Source organism: Micrasema longulum, unplaced genomic scaffold (genome assembly GCF_059751315.1).
Source record: "Micrasema longulum isolate JH-2025_06_02 unplaced genomic scaffold, ASM5975131v1 h1tg002547l, whole genome shotgun sequence".
Lineage (NCBI taxonomy): Eukaryota > Metazoa > Arthropoda > Insecta > Trichoptera > Brachycentridae > Micrasema > Micrasema longulum.
This window is the reverse complement of record NW_028279686.1, coordinates 147923-165345: the sequence shown is the minus strand read 5'-3', so window position 1 is coordinate 165345 and position 17423 is coordinate 147923. Positions and strand designations below refer to the sequence as shown.

General features: G+C 38.1%; 1 protein-coding gene across 7 annotated transcripts in view; it reads right to left on the bottom strand.

Moving 5' to 3' along the window:
• sbm (L-type amino acid transporter sobremesa) overlaps positions 1 to 17423 on the bottom strand; it is a 123638-nt gene continuing 106215 nt past the window's right edge. For 4 of the 7 annotated variants that reach the window (XM_088240669.1, XM_088240670.1, XM_088240667.1 and 1 more), the window contains 10 exons: positions 10217 to 10329; positions 4659 to 4755; positions 1850 to 2194; positions 1645 to 1770; positions 1299 to 1446; positions 1001 to 1228; positions 814 to 910; positions 579 to 728; positions 332 to 500; positions 1 to 213 (listed from right to left, as the gene is read on the bottom strand). In XM_088240669.1, the coding sequence (XP_088096795.1) occupies positions 146 to 213; positions 332 to 500; positions 579 to 728; positions 814 to 910; positions 1001 to 1228; positions 1299 to 1446; positions 1645 to 1770; positions 1850 to 2194; positions 4659 to 4755; positions 10217 to 10329 (1541 nt within the window). In that variant the 3' untranslated portion in view covers positions 1 to 145. The remainder of the gene's footprint in view (positions 214 to 331; positions 501 to 578; positions 729 to 813; positions 911 to 1000; positions 1229 to 1298; positions 1447 to 1644; positions 1771 to 1849; positions 2195 to 4658; positions 4756 to 10216; positions 10330 to 17423) is intronic. The other 3 variants (XM_088240673.1, XM_088240671.1, XM_088240674.1) reach the window with 1 other exon arrangement.

Genomic DNA, 17423 nt, shown 5'->3' with positions numbered 1-17423 from the left:
TTGAACATTGTTTTGTTTACATCCAACTTACAGCCTATGATTCTCTTAGATTGAATAAAATATCTTTAGAAATGCGGGGAATCGGCCTCCTGCATTTCGCGTCCCTTCACGAAGAACGACAAGCTCCTTCTCCTCCCTCTCTCGCTCAATACTCGAAGGTGGTCGTCGTCGGCACCACTTCCAGTACCATCTGCAGGAACACCGTGATAGTGCCTGGAACAAACCAAGGACACGCGAGTAGTACCTACCTCTATCTGCAGGTGCAGGACAATATATCGGAACACGAGTCGAATCAATCTTTGAATTTCTAAGAATATAAAACGCAATTTACTCATGAAAGGCAGACTGTATCCGAACTTGACGAAGGGCACGTAGAAGAGGAGACCGGCGAGAATGAAGGAAGAGGCGTACAGGTACTCCAGCTGAGGCTTCTCCAGGATGGGAGCCACCACCAGGTAGCACGAGATCAGGAGCACCAACCACGGGACCACTATCGGCACCTGGACAAGCAATCGAACCAAGTAAGTGCGCGTCTCGCCATACGCATTCTGCACGACTGCGAGTTTCTCCTCACGTACCTTATAGGGCCGGACGGCGTGCGGCTTGGTGTGTCTCATGACTATCAGGGCGACCATGGAGCCTCCGTAAAATATCCACGCCGTGAAGGAGAAGAAGTCGATCAGCGAGTCGATCGTCCCGTACATCACCATGGCCATCGCTATTATTGACTGCAATAAACCGACACAATTAAAATAACACTCCGAGTTACCGGGTTCATATCATCCTACCTACGCCAGTTAGTGCATTACTCACGTGGAATATCAGACCGGGAGCCGGAGTGAATCGTCGCACGTGGACGTAGGACAGGATGTCCAGCAGGTGGCCCTCTCGGGATGCTGCGAAGCACAACCTGCAAGAATAGTGACGACTGAGTGTCGGATGTCGCTTCCGTCGCGACCGGACCGCGACCGTCGGGGAAGGGTCGAGGCGGTGAGCGTACCTGCCCGCCGCGAACAGAGTCCCGTTGGCCGAGCCGAAGGTGGACACGGTGACGGACAGCGGCATGAGCCACGCCATGGCGCCCAGCAGCCGATTGCCGAAGGTCACGGCGACAGCCTCCGAGTCCACCATCTCAGCCGCCGACATGACGGCCAGGTAGGACAGGTTGACGAGCGCGTAGCACAGCGTGACGAGCGGGATGCCGATCATGATGGAGCGCGGCAGGTTCCTGCAACAAGGGCAGAGTCAGTACGGGAGACGCCAGTCGCGCACGCCGCACGGACTTCGCGGGCACTCACTTGGAAGGACTCTTGATCTCCTCAGTCACGTAGTTCAGGTTGTTCCAGCCGTCGTAGGCCCACAGCCCCGTGTAGAAAGCCTTGGCGATGTTGCCCAGCGTCACGTCGTTTCCCGAGAAAGACTTGTCGTGGAGGTGTTGCGTGTTACCTGAAAACGGAAGCGTCCATAATATACGGATACCTGCATCAATACAGACTCGAGGTCATTTCGCAGTCGGGAGACTCGGGACATTGCGAGGGGTGAGTTTACCTGGCGGCTACCCGCCGCGCAAGGGGCCGATCTGAGCTGCGCGCGCCGCCTCGGCCCCGGCTCAGTCAGCGATATCTGCGAGAAGAAAACGGTTACCTTGCGCCAGCTTGTACATTCCCCCGCTGATGACGATCAGGATGGCCACCAGCTTGGCCGCCGTGAACACGTTCTGCACGCACGTGGCCAGGTTGACCGAGTAACAGTTCACCACCAGAATGAGTACTGCAATAGAAAACAAACGCTACAGACGTCCGAGCGGACCGGTACCCGACGAGCCGAAGGGCGCGGAGGGAGCACTCACCTATGGCCAGGATGGCGACCATCTTTACCACGACGGTGGGCGGTTCGCACTCGCTGACGAAGGCCTCCACGGCGTACTTGGCGAAAGAGAGGCAGATGATGGCCATCTGCGACGGCTTCAGCACTAGCGTGGACACCCAGGAGAACAGGAAGGCGGGCGGCGCCCCGAAGGCGTCCATGAAGTAGGCGTACTCCGCGCCCGAAGAAGTGTTCATCGTGCCCAGCTCGGCGTAGGCGAGCGCCCCCAGCAGCGAGAGCAGCCCGCACGCCATCCAGACCACGAAACTGAGTCCGATGGAGCCAGTCCGCACCAGCAGACCCGACGGGGAAACGAAAATTCCGGAACCTAGACAGGAAATACTCGCGTTACGACTTCTAGACGTATTTATTTATTTATTTAACAAATTTACGGACAATGTCCAATTTAAACGAATCATATAACGAAAAAAAAAACAATAGTAATATAATAACAAATAATAGAAGCGATACAACAAAGACAAGTCAATACATTAGGCAGGCATTATGGAACCAGGTTAATTCTACAAATATACTGTCAATTTATTGGGAATATTTTTTCAGTCTATTTAAAAAGATAACAAAACTTCATAAATCATCGGCCCGCTCTAATGCACATTGTTATTATTAGAGCACATATAAGAATATGTTTATGTGTGCCCTTTTAAAGATTCAAAATAAAATAAATGGAAAAAGATTATGTGGCTCGGGCATAGAATTAAGAATAGTCCAGAAACCGCATACGCGCATCAAACAGAAGGCGACTAAACTACTATTATAAGAGAGTATTACGTTTTGCCCCATTAGTTTCTTTGTAGACGTCGCTCAGTAAGCAACTCCCGATTTGAATTCAACTATGCCGTGTTGTGTCGTTTTAAAGTGTAGAAATACTGCTGGGATCTTAAACTGCGACATAATTCTATGGTGTTAAAATAATATATGAAAATGTCCAGCCAATGAGAGGGCGCGCTACGTGTTAATCCGGGGCAGCCCGACCCCTTCTCGCTCTCTCCCGCGGATTATGTATGCTGTCCCGTACCCTGTCCGACAGCGACACGGTGCAAATAATTTAATGCCCATGCGATGATGTTACTCTCCAATATGTCTCCCGTCTTTTGTTGCATTGCCCCCTTTTTAGTCTGCAGAGAATGCAACTGGAGGCGCGATGCAGAAGTCTAAATGAGGATTTACACGATGTTCATGTAGTAATTAGTCACAAGGACGTGTCAAGAGAGGTAACATTATACATGACAGATATAGTAAAGGCAATTCATATCAACAATTTAATTAGCAAAGTGGCGACATTATCGAGTCTTTTTTTGAAAATCAAAAATTTTATTCCAAAAACGGAAAAAATTCTAATGTATGAAGCCTATGTAAAATCTAAAATATGTTATACGCAACTATTATGGGGAGCAGGATATCAAAATGACATAAACAGACTACAAAGACAACAAAATAAAATATTAAAGTTAGTATATGACCTTCCTTATTTAACTGCAACTAGAGAACTTTTTAAACAAACTAAGCAATTAAATATAACTGAACTCTTTCAACTAGAATCATTAAAATTTATCCATAAATTAGCCACTAATGTAATTGTAGACGAAGAACATGGACATAATACGAGAATATCAGGCAAATACCATATTTCTAAAACAAGACAAGGACAATCAAGACTAATGAACCGGGGACTGAAATTATACAATAAACTACCAGACAAAACTAAACAAAAGACTCAGACAAACTTTTCAAAAGATGTAAAAAATATTATTTTGAACAACAGAGTATAAATGAAAAATGTATGTATTATTTTATGTAAAATGAATGTAATCATCCGTAAGGCTTTATAAATAAATTTTCTAATAAACAAAATAAATAAAAGGTATCAATGATAGCAGGACACCAAATGCCGAACATTCTTCAAGAGGATCGGAAGATCTGTTGACAAATTACAACGGTCTGCCTTCTCCTGGTGAGTTTTCTGTGGTTTCCTCGTCACCAGAGCAAATGCGGAGAAGCTCCTGCAACAGGTCGCAGCCGAAACATCCCACCGATCCTTACACAATATGTCAACTAAATAACTAAACAAAGTTTTTCATTGAAGTAAATTTAATAGAATATTATTTTTTTGAAGTAAACAAATAAATAACCATCCCTTTGAACTAAATATTAATCTTGTACATTACAAGCGCAAGGTAAAATAATAATGCAACTCATATATTAAAACAAAATAAAAAATAATTTAATAGGACAAGTGTGTTTTTTGTGAATAGAGTTGTGTATAAATCAAGACTAAGCGTGTTTTATTGGAATTACGCCCTCTCTTCCTTCAAGTCCACCGCCTGCCCTTTTGGAGGATATAACGGCGGCCGACCCAGCCAGAGAAGTCTACCTCATCTGAGTTAGCCGGACAACAGCAGCTACAGAGCCACCCCTAGCTACAGTTCAACTATACACACGGCGAGGTGTCGTGTATAGGTGTAATGTTTTTATTTTGTGAATATTGATGCGTGTATGTGGATGTCTTTTACTAATTTGTTTCTTCTTTGTCAGGATGCCCAAGTTTACACGCTCTATTGTGTTCGTCAATCCTTTTTTTTGCTGTGCGCCCTGTTTGTCCTATGTGACGTAGCCGAAACGTCGGAACAAATCCAACACCCACGGTATCACAAAAAAGAAACAAATTGATAACAGTGACCGTGAAAACCTTCGTACCTCTATATATCTTTTACTGTTTGCGAACCAAATCTAAATAAATAAATAAATTAATCCGGATGGAAAAAAATAGTTACCGATCATGGTGCCGACGATTAGAGCCACCCCACTGAGGAGTCCCACCCGTCTCTTGAGGTGAATAGGGTCGTCCGGCGCTGAGTCCGTCCCCTCCAGCTGCAAGTACAATACGGCGCATTATTACACTAATTATTACTAAGCTAACACCACATTGCGCTGTATACGTGCGGGGTTCACAGTCCACGATCAATGACACACACACGTGCTAAATAATTTCACCCGAAATATAGAGCGACGACCGATAAAGCGAGTCATTATGTTCTGCAAGACGCGAGAGCAACGTCCTGCAGTACATTAACATCGTTTCTACCTGTAGCTCAATCACAAATAACTATCGACGTGCTTAAAAACATGCTAAGCATTTGAGCGATCACATAAACATGCTTAAGTTATCGCAGTCATAAGTCAACGCGTGTGTAATCTCTAAGTCAACGCTCGTGTCGGTTTGTTTTTTGTTTTCCTAGTAAATAAATACAGTTCATTGCCGAAAAATCGGCGTTTACTATAAAAAATGATACAATATATTGCATTTGCAAAATAATAAGGAGTATCTAATACAAAAAAGTGATAATTAAATTACAATAACTATGGCGACTGCTTTTCCCGACATTTAGCTTGTCAACCGCCGCCGCCGGCTAAATGCAATAAACAGCGTGACAAATAATAAATAAATAAAAATAGCAGTTTTGGAATATTTTCCATATTTACACCGGTAAAATTCAAATTGTGATTGCGCAGCAGGATTATACGTCGCGCAACGTAAATATTTTGACATTTAATATTAGGTGTTCACGGATGTTGCATTGTGATTGCGAATATTTTAGATTCCTTCATTTCATGAGTCAATTTTGACTAATTTTGGACTGAGAAAAGCGAATAGAGCAAAGAAAAAATATATTAGCTCTTGTTTCTGTGATATATAATAGCTGGAAGTAATTTATTTTCCCGAATTTTTTTCGCACAAGTTACCTACATTCTAAATTGATGGAAGAATACTTGGCAGATAGTTGGGTCTAAAGCTAATTATGCGGTGGCTTCATGAGATCCTTGTCTTTTGGCTTGCCTCCTGTAAGTGAGTTCCGGAGTATCATTACACACAGACCAGCAGTACCGTTTATACTTTTACAATGTTTGTATTCTTTTTTTATACAGAATAATGTTCCCTCACTGGGGTGTCCCGTGCCGAGGGAAAAAAATAACATAATAATAAAATAAAAACGTAATAAATCTAATTAACCCAATTATCATTAATATAATAAGCGATGTAAACTAAAATAATGCACCGAGCTGTACAGTTATATTATAAGGAAATACCATTGGAAATAAGAGAGCAAAAAATATTATTTCATTTAAATGTCAATTAAAAAAACATGTGTTTAGCAGATAAAATTTCGTGTTAGCTTTATAGAAGTTCTCTTTTTAAGTGTACGTATATCGTTTGAACAATGTTAATAATTAGTATATGTTTTAATAATAATTAGATATAAGTTAATATTAGGACATTCATTTATTATGTTTGTACTATTTAAAGACAAAATAAAAATAAAAAAAAATAATAATCATGAAAACATAACCAATTTATATAGACTTGTAGACCAAATTTCATAAACAGTACACAAATTTTTACCTATTTGGCTTGATCCACTCATCGATCCGTGCGCAACCCATCTCCACTATCCACTTCTTAATAGCAATTTTATATTGTGAGTACTTATTAATTGTCCTTATGGAAAATGGAAGTAGATTGTACACTTTAACCGAGTAGTAGGCCAATCCTCTTTGACCGAAAGTTGTATTCATGTTTAATTGTTTTTGCAGCATCAGGGTGAGTATATAGTAACTTATGTATTTGTAGAAGGTGTTAAAAAAATGCCTAAGTCCATTTTGGTGGTTCTGAGATATTTCAAGTCTAAGAGTTTATTTTGTTTCATTTAAAAAAAATAAAACACCTATACACAGTAAAGAAAATATAAATACATGAAATAAAATCAGCAGAAAATAAGGATAGAACAAAGGAAAATTCAATAAGAAATTATAACATTGGTATGCAGCAAATTAACAATAAATAAAGGGTTTAAAAATAAAAAGTATTTAAGTAACAGAGGCGATGCATCATAGCATAAACAGTAAAACAAGTTTAAAACTTGGTACATTTTTATAAAAAGAAGTGATTAAAAAGTAATGATTTTAATTTGTATAAAGATAAATGAAATAAATCTAAGTTTTCATGTTTGTTTGCTAACGCGCGGAACCGTGGAATAGGTGAGTATTTAGCATAGTTCGAACTATGCAAATCAACAGCAAAATAAGTTTTTTATCTCGTCCCACGCTGTCTCACATAAAAATTCACACAATTTAAAAGTTCGGGACTGTCAAGAACATTATTGAATAACTTGAAAAGCAGCACTAAATCTGATATTTCCCTTATATCACTAATACATATTAATTTTAACTGCTTCATTACAAATTTATAGTTAAACTCTTAATTTGGAATGCTTAATTTGAAATTCATAAATCTTAAAAACTCCCAATAATTTTGAAAAGAAATATGTTATGTGTGTAGTATGCTTATATTTTAAAAGGCGCTTATGTGGAGTTCAGGAGCCTTATGCTGGAAAGATGTGACATTTTGTCACCCCCTCGACAATAGTCGATTGAGCATCTCGATTGCTTTGTCATAATGCTATTCTTGAAAACCCTCCGACAATTTAATTACAAAGACGAATGAGAAAGTGGCAACACTAACAAATCCGTATTTATCTATGGCTCTCCTGGTCTCCGGCCACACGTAAACCTTTATTGTTTGTTGTCAGACTTCTCCGTTGAATATTTTGTGTATGGAATATTATAAAAAAATAAAAGAAAATGTTTTACTGAGACACCGCAACATTGATAATTATTATTTGCCTTTGACATAACACACATCTACGTGTAATTAGAAATATTTCATATTCATTTAATAGATTTTTAAAAAAATTGGAGAATTAAGGCCATAGTTTGTTCTATGCTGATCGATGAACAGTACTTCATTGTTTCTCAACCTACGAGTCGGAATATTGAATTTTACTTCTCCCAGTAATGATGGAACATCGATTATACCATTTAGTATGCCGAACATATACATGGAGTCAATATTAGTTCTACGTTTTTGTAGACTAGAAATATTTTTTTAAAAAAATCATTTATTTTTGCACCACTACAGGCCAGTAGGCCCAATTACAGTGGTGAATTACATCACAGAACACCCAGGCTTGAGAAAAATTCATTTTGATTTTTGTGTTCTCACCGGGAATCGAACCCGGAACCTTCCGAGCGTGAGTCAAGCGTCTTGACCACTACACCACGGAGGCCGCCTTTTTAACATTGACTCATCAGCATACAAATAATTACCTCTCTCTAGTCTGAGTATCCACGCTACTTTTCAAAGCAAGCGATGTTGGACTGATTCAATGTGATTTATGCTATTGACATATAATGGAGACCAGACCACGGAGGCATATTCTAGAAGAGGGCGAACAGTTGAGCAATAAAGATTTTTGATTGTACGGACATTAGTAAAATCAGAGGATATTCTGTTAATGAAGCCAAGTAATTTCAGTGATTTATTGACTTATCTATATGCTCGTTGTATGTCAGTTTATAGTCCAAAACAACTCCTAAATCTCTGATGGAATTAACTACATCAATTTTGGAGTTTTCTAATAGGTACTCGAAGGAAATCGGTTGTTTTGTTCTATGAAATGACATTATTTTGCATTTTTAAATATTTAGTTCTAATTTATTGACTTTACACCATTGGTTAAAAGAGTTGATGCCTGATTGAAGAAGAAAACAGTCTTGTAAAGTTTGAATTATTTTGAGAATTTTGTTGTCGTCCGCGAAGAGCCAAAAGCGAGAGTAAATTAATTTTATATTGTCGATAAATGAATTTGGTTATATTGGACGGTGCTCTGTTGAACAATGCCGAGAGTAGTTAATGGGGAGAAGTGATCTTAAACAAATCATTTATAACATTATAATAAATTGCCAGTTATTTAGATGTGTATTTTGACCTTATTAACAGAATCGTTACAAGGTGCGAGGCTTAAAATATAAATGCAGGTAGATGGTACACATAACTCCAAGTGCGAGGTAAATCCGTTCATTTGTCAATCCAAAATATGAACCTGTCCGTAATATTAATGGCAGCAATTATTAAAGCATTAGTACGTGTCATTTCAACACTCGTCACTTGTATAGATAGGTACACGGTACACGACACGACACGACGCGGGAGGAGTGACGCCACGAGTCACATTATGAAGAAAGTTTACCGCTACCCGAAATCGTATACTTCGTCTTATACGTAGAACAACGACGCATGTGATTTTTTTCAACTCTACATGAGAGCGACTTATTACTCGATTATGATGGGAAGATAAAGACGTCATACACCTTGACGGAATTGTTCGAGATAAATTCTCTCTAGCGATTACAAAAATACACTACCGATCCCCCACCTTCAAGTTTTGGGTAGGTACATCGATATGCAACAAGGGGAAGCGTACGTCACGGTACACATATCTACGCTCTAAAATGACATAGATTCAGTATGACGTCATAGTTAAAGATAAAATTCTCCCGACCGACTACAAAGATATACTACCGATCCTCCCCCCATCAAGTTTTGATGTAAGTACATCGGTTTGTACTGACGGGTCTAGAACCCCTCGATGCGTTTATCTACTCATTGAAAGTGTCAAAAATTTTGTTCCAGCGAGCAATTTTTCCTTTAATTACGATTTATTGAAATTTTTAATCGTTTTGAGGTTGGCACCTTTTAAAAGCCCATTAAAAATATGAGACAGAAAAAAGTAAATTTTGAAGTCGAATTAAATTCCATCATAACTGTCAGTTTAATAAAACGAACGCCTAGATGCAAAAAATAATGTCGCTAGGTTCTGTCATACTGACAATAAGAGTATCAAGGCGTTAGAAAGTTACCACTATAAAAAATAAATTTAGTTATGTTTTTTCCATCTGTTTTACTTTCTTTCTGAGAAAACGTATCGAGAGTCGGCCTTGTAATCGCTCAGTACTACCTCAGTAGAGAAATGCAGTCGATCGTTAAGCATATCGTTTTAGCAACGGTTAAAAGTCATCTAAAAATCATATTCAAGCGAGATTTTTTTGCTTGAAATGGAATTTATTGGAGTTTATAATCGCTTTGAAGTGGAGACTTTCTATCACAGAAGCCTATTTAAAATATAAATGAGAACTATGTATTTTAAATGTTAGTGAAGTAAGGAACGCGGACTAGTTTTTGCAGTCATTCATTGGTTTGTTTCGATTCTGTGATGTCGATATGGCAAGTAGGAAGAACATACCGAGGTAAGATACAGACGGTCTTCCCTACTACACACGCCACATACGATTACGTACATAAATAGCTCAGTACCTTCACTAAAACCGAGCTACATACTCCCCGCTCGGGTTTCTCAGTCGGGCCCTTTGACGTCAAACGACGTTGACCTCGGGCAAATTATAGCGAGTACAGTTAGCAAAGTCGGAGACTCACCTTGTCCCCCGGACAGGAGTCGGAGTTGGCGAGCGCCGCGCCCCCTGGAGTCCCTGCGCCGTCTGCGCCCCTCCACTCCAGCGGCCCCATCGTCTTGCCGCATGTACCATTTCCTGCAACAAACGGACATCATCGTCAGAATAAAAATTTATGAGCAAAATAAAAACATTAAAATATCCTGCCATCTAGGGGCCGATTTGTGAAACGTCAAACCAAAATTTTATCCAATATATGAACCAAAATTACATACTTTCAACTTACTAACGAAACTTCTGGCTTCAGAAGTACTAAAAAATACTTAATCTTTTTTTCACCAGCGGGCAAAATAAGCCCGTACAGGACAGATGCAATCAATCATTTCTAGGGCCATAATAAATATAAGATATAATAATATAACGAGTGTATCTAGTCTCGGACGTGTCGGTTGTCCAGTATGAAGTAAGGGCACACTGCAGATTACAGACCTAATGGATTGGTCCTGATAGAATTCGTATCGTGTGCGTATTCTCAGGAGAGACATGAATACATGATTCGATAATACACTTTACTTGGAAATTCTTTGACTAAACTGACGCAATATAGAAATATACCGGCTTGACGGATCCTGACCAAACCCTAAAAAATCAACAGAAAATGGCTATATGGTACTGGGACCTCAATTACAGTGGAAAGGTGAAATATTAACCGATGCTACATGGTATTTTGTACTAACAAAAAAAATATGTTTGTTTTTCGTTTTCTTGGTCGTTTACATAGCAGCAATCTAATCAGGGTCCGTATTCTAATGGGAAATAAAAAAAATTCTTCAATTTATCTACAAACTAAAATGAAGCTTTTTGTATAAAAAACTGAATATGTTTGTCTGTGTATATGCATGTTTTGAATATGTATGTTTTTTAAACATTTGCAATTATAGGTTACCGATGAATAAACTATGAAAATACAGAAGAAGAAGAATTTTTATACAAATACAGTGAAACCTCTATCTATCGTTCCTCAAATAATCGTTTTCCCGGATGTGTCGTTTATTTCTTCCAGCGCCGAAATAATTTCATATAAAACATACAAAAATTGATCGCATCGATCGTTTCTTTATCCACCATTTTACCGCATTCATATGCGTTACCGAAACGATAGAGAAACGATCGACGCAAACGATGACGTTTGAATTACGATGCGTATTTGACATATTTTAATATTTTGTGTATGTTCTAATGCGCAGGACGTTCGAAAGAGAAAGAGAGATATACTTACAATTAGAACAAGTTAAGGTTTCTGAAGATGATTGGCTAAGACTTGATACACAGACGAATTTCAACAATTTTGTCACATTTGACGACAATATCCCAACGTGTGGGATAGAAATTATCGAAAGCTCGTGTGACGCGAGGTTGAAGGAGACAGCTGAAGAGGTCGATATTGATGAAGAGGACCCGCCGCCTGTACCTTCATTTTCAAAAGCATGCACTATCTTCGAAAGATTAAAAACATTCTACTACTCACATTCAATAACTGATGCCGAAAAAAATATTATTTGCAAAGCCGAAAATATAATGTTGACTTACGGGAATAAAACAGTAAAAAAACAAACGTCTGTGAAAGATTATTTCCAATGCAATAAACTTTAATATTTTTTTTGTTTTTGTTCTGCTTTATAATTTTATTTAAATACATTTATTTACACCTGAAACTTGTCTTTTTTAGAATTTGAACCTGCCAATGGTAATGCAGATTGCCAGGGCGGTATCTTTACCCGATCTTATCTCCTTGTGTATTGACCTCTTATTCCTGCATTCATCGTTTATTTCCATAAGTCCCTTTAAAAATGATAGATAAAGGTTTCACTGTATACACATTTTCGTACATAAATATAGTGGTTACACACATAAAGAGAGACATTTAGCCAAGCGTCAACCACAACCATAATACAAGATACTCTAATAGGGATCTGATACTAAGTGAAGGGGTCAACACTGTTCTGGCATCGAGACAACACTATTACGTAGGCAAAAAGGTCCGTAACCTTTTGCCAGAACCGTGGAAAGACGGGAGTGTTGTCAAGTTACGGAAGGTGTTGACCTCGCTCTTTCATGACATTGGTCGTAGGGAGTCAGAAAAGTTGATGCATGCCATGGATTGTAGAACCTTACTGGATGTCAAAAATAAAATATAAAAAATAAGGAATAATTTAAAAAAAATATATTTATAGATGACAACCATGAAGTTTCGCATAAATAAATTGTCTATGTTTTTATGAATGTATGTATGTGTATGCGCATGGATGTATGTACGTGTGTGTGTATGTACATGTGTATATATGTGTATATTTATATATATGTGTGTATATATGTGTATGTCTGTATGTATATGAATCAAAATGTGTATCCGAATAAGTTTATATTTTGTTTGTCTGTGCTCTATATTAATTTGTTAACTATTATAATATATTAAAATGTAATTGCCCAGCTTGGAACGGGGTATGTACCCTTGTTAGCTGGGCAAAGTGAACATGGAATTGTATTTTGATAAAGAGTGTGAATAAATAAATAAATAGATGTTCGTTTAAAGGCTTCTTTATAACTCATTGGTGCAAAGCAGACTTGAGTGTGGATCTCTGATCTGGACGCCCCACGAATTGAAGCACTCTCTTATGCTGGAGATGGTTCAGAAGAAATTTCTGGGTGAGTGCGAATACTATCCGTGGTTGTACCCGTCTGACTTCATACTGGGAATGCTTGGCTACAATAGTTTGGAGAAAAGAAGAAATGCATACTTGCTTATGTATTTTTTCCGATTGATCCGTGGTATTACGATCAACATAGGTGTAATGGAGAGTATTTTTCTTTATGTTCCTAATGACTACCTTAGACATAGGCAGCTTAAGCTGTTTTATTTTCCTACTTGCAGAACCAACCTGTCGACGATAATGCCAGTAGGAAGAGCAATGTCTTTACTCAACCGTATCTTTTTGGATATCAACTTCTTTCATATGAGTGAAAAAAAGGTCAGAGAGGATAGCATCCTTTTTTTTATTGCTGGGTATTTTTATTTTACCACCTTTGTGTATTAAAATTAAAGCATAATTTTTTTCGTGCTATGCATGCCTCGAAACATTTTTGTAATGTACATGAACGTATAAAATAAAGAAATTAAAATTAAAATACCGTCTCGTTATGTACCGTAGACGATAGCGTTCATAATCGCACCGCAGCAGATCCCGACTAAGATCGACCTTCGGCCATCTGTTTTCCTATTCAAATGTTTTTTTTTTTATCAATAATAATTTATGTTAACAAACAAATCGCGGTTGGGTTACTAGATTGTATTATGTAGGTCGAAGCTACCCTTAATATTTTTTTTTAAATATCTACTCTTATTTATTTTCTCAAATAATTAATTACCAATCGAGAGTACAATACATAAGAATCAAGGAAAAGTTAGGTAGTCTATAGTTTACTGCTCCTCGGGAGAGTAACGGGGTTGCCAGATATAAAAAGGTGAGTTAGTACTATAAATTTAAACTTAAACGCAATCCCGTGATTAATGAGCTGGTGACCTTTTGTTCCGATTTTGACGGGTACCTAATTCATTTATTATAATTTACGCGTTATTCAAATGTTCCCTCGATAATTTAAGACACTAGATTTGCAAGCTTTTTATGTTCTAATTACTAAGCAAATGCAAAATTTCAACGCTTATCAGTTCATGGTTTATCTCTTCGTTCTAATTCTCAAGGCACTCTCTTAATACCCATCCACAATTCCTCTTTCTTCTCTAACTCATATAGTGTCCATGCGGCTCGACTGTGGAATCATCTCCCATCCACCATCAAAGATGTTACTACAGTATCTCTGTTTAAATCACGTCTGAAGACACATCTCCTTTCTCTATCTTAATATGCCCTCTTTTCCTCTTTCCTCTTTTTCCTTTTTCCTATTGATTAACAGGATTGATTTAAGGTAATTTTACAAATACGTTTATTTCTAATTTTAAATATCTTTAGCTTTTTATTCTTCATTTTCTGTCGAATACGTTTTGTAACTTGAATTATAAAAATAAAACTATTATTTTGTTTTTAAACTTATTTCAACAGCGAGGGAGAATATTTTTGAGAAGGAAATATGGAAGTCTAGGCTTAGGCTTCCATAGCTCTTAGATTATAGGAGTGAATCAACCTATAATCTAAGAGCTATGGAAGATTTCCGGTCTGCTTGTCGCTTCTGGACCAATGGGAAGAACTGAATGAGAATAAGCGGAAATGAACCGCTGACGTTACACGCGGAGTTATTTCAGAAATACAAAACTTTGAAAAATCGTAGCGCCGATAATACGATATATAAATTTTTTTTTAAAAAAATTGACTTAGTTTAACAGTCTATTAACAAACATTTTTTTTTTTTTAAAACCACTGAACTTCCTCATTGTCGTGCGCGCATGACAATATGTGTGTCTGTATGGAAAAACAGAGTAAAATGGCACTATATGGGGAAACGGCGTGATGGTTAGTTTGTTTGTAAATAATGAATACGAAAAAGTATCATTTTGCAACATTGTCATTATTAACTTTACAAAACTCATCAAATACGACGCTACTTTCTGTTTCCTGTTCGCCTGTGATAAAAAGACAACATTGTATCGAATAATATTCTGTTCGAGGTCTCCTTTGAGCGTAGAGCAGTATCATTTTACAAAGGGATTTTTTAAAACGGGTTCCCAAAATGTGAGTATTATAGTTGAATTCGTATTTTAAAAATTTATTTTCATTAATAATGTTTCGTACTGGATTTAACTTCTTAGAATTATATAATTTATATTCGTATATAGTTTGGTTGCAGTGGCGGCGTAGGGTGGGTTGGAACCCGGGGCGGTTTTCAAATGAGCACCCCCCAAAATAAAACAACAAATTACGCGACGTTATTTTACTAAAATATTCAATAAAATGGTCAAAGTTTACTTTTCTTTCCCTTGCAATTGACAAAATAGAGAGATTGGATAGTCGCGCTTGGCTCATAGTTTATCTTAAATACGATTTAATTGACTTTAATTTTGAAAAGCTTCTTTCACACGAAACCACCGAAACGCAAATAGTTAGTAAGAATCTGAGACACAGCGCTAGATTCGTAATGGACTCAGAATAGTCCTTGTTAATGATCCTTAAGACAAAAATAATTTAATTTAATTTACTATCATATTACAATTGAGGGTACTACTTGCAAACCCGGCAAAATCCATCTTTCTTTATTCTGAGCAAATCACAAAAAAACTGATCCAATACTTAACTTCAACTTTTTTTTAAAACTTACATTTTTATTATAGTAGATATGTTATACGTAAGTATTGATGACATAGGCATTATTATGTCAAGAATCAGTAGTGAAATAATAAATTTAATTTTACACATTACCAACTTTGCAATACTCAGGTAGAAGTTGCCATGTTTGCAACAAAGCCAATAATTTAAAAGTCAAGTCTTACGAATTAAGCCGTATTTTTAACTGACAATGTTAAAATTATTGTAAAAAATTGTATTCTGAATAAGTTTCAATTAATATCTTTTTTTAATTTTGGATTTTGCCGGGTTTGAAAGTAATACCCTCAATTTCGAATTCTGTATCCTCACCTCTGTTTTGTATTAATACATTGAATTTATGAATAAATATGTCAATTTCGAGGATGTCGCAAATGCGATGAAACAGGTCACTGGATATTCCAAATTTGTGAATTAAAGCATCACTCGTCTTTTATTTCTATGATAAATTACAATGAACTTCCATCAAGAATTTTCACTTACAAACTTAAATGTTTTGATAAAAGTGAGGCTTGAATTCATAAAGCAACTGTCGCGGCTATCGTGACAAGAATTTATTTCGCTATGACGCAAAAGAGAAGATAACGAACGAACATGAACAGCGCGATTTTTCAAGTCTTAACAGTAAATGTGTTTACGGAAATCCATGAATGAAAATGGTTTCATTTCGTTGTATTGGTTTGTTATTTATGGCAGTCGGTGTCCGCCCCCTGCCAGTCCTTCCCTCCGCTGCTAAACAAATAAATAATTTCGTTGACCTGATAACTCACGGCCCGTCGCGTCGGGACGTCGGCGTCGGGAGCTCCATAATATAAAGTCCGTCTGTATACTTACATAATATTATGTAGGTCGGGTGGTTGTGTAACTACTACAGGGTAACGTAAAGGAGTGTCGAGTCAGTTGAGTGGAGACACCGGAGACGGCGTGTCTGGGACCTAGTATTGGGATGTTATTTATAAAAATTACGACTAATATTTAGTGGAAATTAACTAGAGCATGACAAGCTTTGATATTTCTAAAGAAAACCTTCCTACTATTAGAACCGTCAGTAGATAAATTTCTCAAAAAATATGAGACTTATTAATGTTCGGAATAAGCGTTGAAGATATTACCCACTAGTAATGATGGACAGGGTGCGTATAGCGCACATAAAGCACTGGGGAGGTGGAGTGGGAACAGGACGGGTGTATGTAGCACTAGTAAAGCGGAAAGGAGACATATTGCTGTAAGTGGCTCTAGTGAGGCGGAGAGATGACAGGACGGGTGTATGTAGCACTAGTGTGGCGGGTAAGGGATATATTGCTGTATGTGGCTCTAGTGAGGCGGAGAGGTGACAGGATGGGTGTATGTAGCACTAGTGTGGCGGGTAAGGGACATATTGCTGTATGGGACATATTGCAGAGAGGAGACAGAATATAGCACTAGTGAAGCGGCAAGGGGACAGGATGGGTGTATGTAGCACTAGTGTGGCGAGTAAAGGACATATTGCTGTATAGGACATATTGCAGAGAGGAGACTAACAAAATATAGTACTAGTGAAGCGGCAAGGGGACAGGATGACTGTATGGGACATATTGCAGAGAGGAGACTAACAGAATATAGCACTAGTGAAGCGGCAAGGGGACAGGATGACTGTATGGGACATATTGCAGAGAGGAGACTAACAGAATATAGCACTAGTGAAGCGGCAAGGGGACAAGATGACTGTATGGGACATATTGCAGAGAGGAGACTAACAGAATATAGCACTAGTGAAGCGGCAAGGGGACAGGATGACTGTATGGGACATATTGCAGAGAGGAGACTAACAGAATATAGCACTAGTGAAGCGGCAAGGGGACAAGATGACTGTATGGGACATATTGCAGAGAGGAGACTAACAGAATATAGCACTAGTGA